At 38.2% G+C, this 6204-nt stretch overlaps 2 protein-coding genes across 4 annotated transcripts in view; both read right to left on the reverse strand.

Moving 5' to 3' along the window:
- Positions 1–765: 765 nt before the first annotated feature.
- On the reverse strand, positions 766–2252 carry il17c (interleukin 17c). The gene is made up of 3 exons (XM_067420398.1): positions 2122–2252; positions 1740–1969; positions 766–997 (listed from the first exon to the last, which is right to left on the reverse strand). The coding sequence occupies exons 1-3, from the start codon at positions 2140–2142 to the stop codon at positions 766–768; spliced, it is 483 nt and encodes a 160-aa protein (XP_067276499.1). The 5' UTR covers positions 2143–2252.
- Positions 2253–4147: 1895 nt separating this feature from the next.
- The window catches only part of zc3h18 (zinc finger CCCH-type containing 18), a 43036-nt gene continuing 40979 nt past the window's right edge, over positions 4148–6204 (reverse strand). For all 3 annotated transcript variants that reach the window (XM_067420397.1, XM_067420394.1, XM_067420396.1), the window contains exons 16-19: positions 6070–6204; positions 5885–5984; positions 5608–5704; positions 4148–5200 (exon numbers count right to left, since the gene is read on the reverse strand). The exon at positions 6070–6204 is cut by the window's right edge and continues 56 nt beyond it. In XM_067420397.1, the coding sequence (XP_067276498.1) occupies positions 4975–5200; positions 5608–5704; positions 5885–5984; positions 6070–6204 (558 nt within the window). In that variant the 3' untranslated portion in view covers positions 4148–4974. The remainder of the gene's footprint in view (positions 5201–5607; positions 5705–5884; positions 5985–6069) is intronic.

The following is a 6204-nucleotide window of genomic DNA, read 5'->3' on the forward strand; positions in this document are numbered from 1 at the left end:
AGCTTGAAAAGCTAGGCAATAATTTATATGACCATTACCTTCTACATTTTACAATTTCATAAAGCTTAGCCAAGTAAATGGTGAATGGTAAGTATGGATACTGTAATGTAAACCTCTGTCTATTTATCTCTGCGTAAAGGCACTAAAACTAATGGAAATACTTTATAAATACTTAAATTGACCTACTGTTATATATATATATATATATATATATATATATATATATATATATATATATATATATATATATATATATATATATATATATAAAATTGGAGTGAAATGAAATAAAATTAAACAATGAATGAAGATCAGCATAAATTTTATTCAACATAATACCATTTGGACAATTTGCAAAGTTCAAGAACACAAAACATTCAAATACATTGTATTGTTATCACTGAAACAAAATTAATATAACTATTCCTGTCATTGACAGAGTTATAAAAGGACAGCTATAGGCACAAACACAAAAGTTTGCACATTTGAATAATTTATATATAAGTTAAATAAATAGCAAATAAGTTATTATTATATAAATAAATAATGTCTAAATAAAGTAGTGTTTTACATTAATACAAACATATCTTCCTTTCAAGAAAGACTATGTTGGTTTATAAACATGTGACACATGTAACCTTTTGAGCTTATTCATATAAGCAATAGCAAACAATTTAAGTACCTTATCAAAAAATTGCATTTTAAAACAAACACGACATGGTACATGAGACACGTCTCTACAGGTTTGGAGTATATTGTCCTCTCTTACTGGCGAGGGACCACACAGGTACAGGCCACAGTCACAAGCACATTTTCAAACTCTACAGAGTATTTGGTGGGGTCTAATGGGCAAGGGACCTTCTTCAGGAATAAACGTGATTTCTTCACGGGTACAGAGTTGTAGGTCATGTTTTCAACCCCGTTAATGATGCATCCATCACACAAACACTTTGCTTCCTCATATGATTTGGGGTACATATCTGGCACGTGCACAGTGCTGAAAATAAAACAGATAGAAAAGCATTAGACTTGTAGCAGGTCACTAAATTTGGTGAAATTCAATATATATGACAAACACAACTGTTTTATTTATTTGAACACCACAAAACTAGACTCATAACAACTCCCCATCCATTTCCGTTATAGGGATAAATGAAGCACACGAGGCATTGCATGAGTATGCATAATATGGGAAAAAAATAATGTTTGAGATTATAGAGAGGCTGGTATGATTAGGTCATTAGCAATGCTTCAATGGTGAACAGGGTTCTGATTTCTCTGGTGATATTAAAGTGTTAGTTCACCCAAAAATGAAAATCTGTCTTTAATTAGACTACCCACCCTCATGTCGTTGCTGCTGACATAGTAAATAAATACAGTGCAGGGCTTTGACAGAACGCCGGCTTACCATTGGCCGACGCTGTACACGTGAGCACCACAACGTGATGCTGACCCAGGAGCTAGCCAATGGTAAGCCGACGTTCTGCCGTGAAACATGGAAGTGCTGCACTGTTTACACATCAACAGCGTAGAAGACTAACACGGTAGAGATATTGTTGAATAAAGTAGTTATTTTTGTGGGGGTTTTTTGGTTTCTGGACTTTGAAAGTGTTAATTAAATTGCTGTCTATGGAGGGGTCAGAGAGCTCTCGGATTTCATCAACATCTTAATTTTGACATAATATTAATTTTTGGGCAAACTATCCCTTTAAATAAGTTGTGGAAAGAGCTATATCTACCTTGTCCGCCAGGGAGAGAGAGAGCGCTCACTCTTGTGTGGTGAAGACGGATCAGCGTCTACGCAGGTGTCCGCCGAATGACTGCTGGGCTTCGGATGCGGGTGTGTGTCGTCACTGGCGCGTGTAAGCAACGCGCTAAGTAACTTGGTGTGTGCCTTGCTGAAGCATCCCATATTTCCTTCCACGACGTTCTCCGACAAGAAGAAAAATATTCCAAAAAACAGTGGGAACTGCAAGGTAAAGAACAAATAAATAAATAAATACAATAAGCAGGGTGCAACATCAATTTCTTTATGAAGAAAAAAAAATATATGTCATGGGTTAAGATGACATGAATTACTTTGTAAAACATTTATCTACTTAAAACATTTTTTCTACTTACCCACAAAATTTGTTTAGACATTATCAATACTCTGTCAGAGTGATGCTTAAGAGTTCAATGCTCAGGTTGGCCTCAGGACTGTTATGACTTTCCTGCAAATCTTACGCTTTTTATACTATACTCACCTGCTGTCCATCACCCAGGGAAAATCCGAGTCTATGAGGAAATAGTAATAAATATTTACTTCCGTTTACTTCCTCTTTCATATGAAGCGCTATACACAAGCATCTTGAAAAAAATCCTTAAGACCTTTATTTATATTTTATTATTCTATTCATTAGCAGTCAGTCTGTAAATTTTCAGTTATTACTCAAATTACCATTTTGAGCTTTTAAATATAAGTAATATGAATGAGAAAGTGGGACTGTTTCTTTTCTCATATCGCTAGTAGCCTAAGTGACAATAATACGATTTCATTCATTAAACGCAGTACTTAAGTCATTTATAGTTATACACTTCTTTGATAGGTTAGGGGAGATGTAAGTCCTAAACCTACCTACACACACACACACACACACACACACACACACACACACACACACACACACACACACACCCTGTAACAATTAGCTTAATTAATATTACTCACAACAAGTGATGCAAGATGTGTCACATAAAACATTTGCCAAACTTACCCTGCATTTCACTATAAGGCTAAATCTAACATCATTAACATGTACAGGTATCACCAATATTCAGATGGAGAAAATGTCCCCTTTTTTTAGCATTGTGTGACCTTTACAAATCCGTGGTGAATGTGGAGAGAAATTGTGGTAGCCCCCTGGATGTTTTGGATGTGACAAAAGAACCCTCAATAACAGGTCATTCATTAACTAAAACGAGCTTTGATAGCAGTTTTTTGTGGGGTGGCCATCACAGGACAGGACCAAGTGAATTTCCCAGTGGTATCATGATCAGCCACTCAGAACAATATCTCCCTTGGAGTCCCCTAAGCTTCATGCATGAATTCCATACATTCTACGAAGAATCTGAAACTGATGATTTAATCACACACCGTGACATTCAACATGACGGACATTTAGAAACTATAATAATTAGCACTTTTTCTGAAATAACTAGTATTCAGATTGCACATTTAGCCTAATATGTATTATATATTCAAATATGTATTAATGAACCATTCCATTTTTAAATGTTTTATAGTAAATTTTTTACTGCTTCTGGTTTATACAATGACCCATTTTTTAAATTTGACAATGCCAGCTAGCTATATTCATGGTGAGAAAATATTCTTTAAAAAAGTTTATCTTTGATTTTGCAACTAAATCTTGCCTCACTTCATTAAAAATCTTTTCATGTCAACTGAACAGTAGAGTCAAGACATCACAGTCCATTAAAATACGCGTTGGCAATAAAGGATTTAAGCAAGAGGGGCATCACCCATTAACAAAATCAAATTGGTTAGTCTGGAGTGACCTATTCGAGAGCAAGTGTAGAATGTTGTCCAACAACCATAGGATTGATTTAGTAAAGTTTCCCTATTATGCTGATCCCATTCGGCATGCCATTTTTCGAGGGTATAAGCATTTACAATAGGTTTGAGGTCACAAGGGTTAAGCTTCCAATAATTTGAAGCCAACCGCATTTTATACTGTTTTCAGCTGCACTGACACTGGAGTACCACAGTGAAAGCACTAAACAATGGCTAATCATTTAAAATGACTCATGAAAGAATGTAGGTGCATCACAGAAGAGTATTAAAGATTATTTAACTCTTACAACTTGTGACGTAAAAATGTACAAACAAAGGAAGATGAATAATGTTCCAACCCAGTCAATGGATGATCTCACTAATTTGCTGTAAGGGTTGATACTAAGCTGCAGACGGAGGACTGTGGAACAACAAACAGAATCAAGCAATCAAAAAAAAAAAGCACACAAACCGATGATAATGGGGATGCGCACATGCTCTGCAAAAACAAAGACCTTCTTATGCGCACAGCCGGGGAAAGTCTTCCATTAGATGTCATCTTTCCATCAAAGAGGAATCATTTCAACAGATGTATTCTCTTTATCAAAATAGTTTATTTAGAAGCTTTTTTCTGTCACAAAAAGCAAGACGGAATTATTCCTGATCTCCAGGTGTCCCCATTGCAGCCTCTCACACTTTCAACTAAAAATGAGGGACAAATAAAATGCAGGTTTTCATTTGAAAAGCTAGGGGGGGAACAATGCAGAATCTTAAAAAAAGCAATACTTCACATCACTGTCATTGGTTCTCTAGAATCATACACTTTAAGCAACAGGTATTGTATCATCTGGCTTTGTAGTTGTACATGGTGAAAAACAGCAATGGCTAAACATGTGGCGGCGGATAGAAAAAGTCATTGGTTAAGGTGGACTTTCCAAGCGGTAAAGGCTCTGAAAACGTAGTTCTAGATTCTTCGAGCAGGACCGACGTTGAATGCGCAGATGCGTCCAGGATGGTCCAAACATCTTAACTATACACCTGTCCACCGTAACTCGCCCCATAAAATAACAAGAGTGAGGAAAAAGCAACTAGAATATGAGGGATTGTGGCAGGATGAAGAGAAAAAATGAGCACTGAATGTACAGGTTTTTTTTTTATCTTTGAGACACTACAATTAAACATTCCATCCTCCAGCGAAAACAAACAAGTGAACAGTGCCACTTATCAACTTTATCACATCAATATAAAATCTAGACAACCTCTCTCTGAGGGCAAAACAAGCAGAAACGTAACTGCAGTCTCTTTTCCCTAGGACATTTATGTGAGACGTCCTTGGAGTTCAGAACGGCAACCATTTGCCCATCTCTGGCATACACTGGGCAAAAACGGATGTCCCAAGAAGTTTGATGACACCAGGTTTATTATTTCCCAGGGATTTTTGCCCTTTTGCGGGCTATGGCATCCTCGACAGCCTTTAGCTGTTTTAGCAGCTCCTCGCGGCGAGAAAGAGTGCTGCTCGGCTTGCCCGAGCCAGAGCTTGAAGCCGAGCCAGAACCGGATCCAGCCCCGGTCGCAGGAGGTTTACCTGCAGACACGGCAGCAGGGCCTTTCCCAGAAGACTTGGGTGGAGGAGATAGAGGACGCTTCCTGGAGAGGGGAAAACAAAAAGAATTGACAAAACATTTGCGAACACGGGATCTTTTTAAGTCTTTAGTCTTAGTCACACAATGATATAGCTTTTTGTTATAAAATACCTTGATCCACCATACACATAAAAAGGGAACTAAAGCCGACCATACACGGGGATTTTCAAAAAATAAAAGATAGACTAATAATAACAACTCACAGTCACTGCTCAACTAAGTTGCACGTTATCTATACTAACAGACCATATCAAAGAGCAATTTATAGTTATCATGCACACAAACAAAAACTAATTATATACAAGCAAAAAAAAATAAAAAATCAGTTAAGAACATATCAATTGATGGAAATCACCACATATCTATAGGGATATTCAGAAGAGTGTGACAAAAGAAAGTGGAAGTGGGTACCTTTCTCCTTGTGGTGGCATGGGTCGAGGACCCTGGCCTTTGGGCCGATCCATTCTAGGAGACAGCGGGGGTCGCCCGGGCATTCTCCTGTCTCGACCTATGGAGAGACCAGAGAGTGGTGTTTGAGGAACTGAGAGAGCAGATTGCGATGAGGTGTACCTCTGATTTCAGGTAATCTTTTGAGCAAAGACCACAAGCACAACCGTATCCGCTCTGATATCAGATTTCTAGAGGGGTTTTCTAATGGACAGTAAACGTGTCATGTTGTGTTGTTTACCTCTATCAGGTGACATGGCTATCCTCTTGCTGAGAGGCGAAGGGGGTCGCTCTTTATCGGCAGGAAAGTACCTTTTTCGATTGCCTCTGTCTGTTTGTTGCTGGTCAAAGAGGAATAAAGAAGTCGTTCATCCATCATGCACTTCTACGCAGCTGTTTAAACGTGAAACCACCTTCCCCATTTACCTTGTTTAACAGGGTGAGTTTGATGTCCTTGTGAGAGCCATATCCTCCTGGAGGACCCATTGGTGGTGGGTGCATGGGGTGACCTCTGTTCCCAGATCTAGGCATGCCGGAGCTGGTTTTAGGGGGGAGACCGGA

Source organism: Pseudorasbora parva, chromosome 16 (assembly GCF_024679245.1).
Source record: "Pseudorasbora parva isolate DD20220531a chromosome 16, ASM2467924v1, whole genome shotgun sequence".
Taxonomy (NCBI): domain Eukaryota; kingdom Metazoa; phylum Chordata; class Actinopteri; order Cypriniformes; family Gobionidae; genus Pseudorasbora; species Pseudorasbora parva.

Coding starts and splice junctions, on each gene's coding strand:
- il17c (XM_067420398.1), bottom strand. CDS start 2,142: ATGTCTAAACAAATTTTGTGG. Junction 1,970..2,121: donor TGTCTAAACAAATTTTGTGG/GTAAGTAGAAAA, acceptor TTTACCTTGCAG/TTCCCACTGTTTTTTGGAAT. Junction 998..1,739: donor CTCTCTCCCTGGCGGACAAG/GTAGATATAGCT, acceptor TTTTATTTTCAG/CACTGTGCACGTGCCAGATA.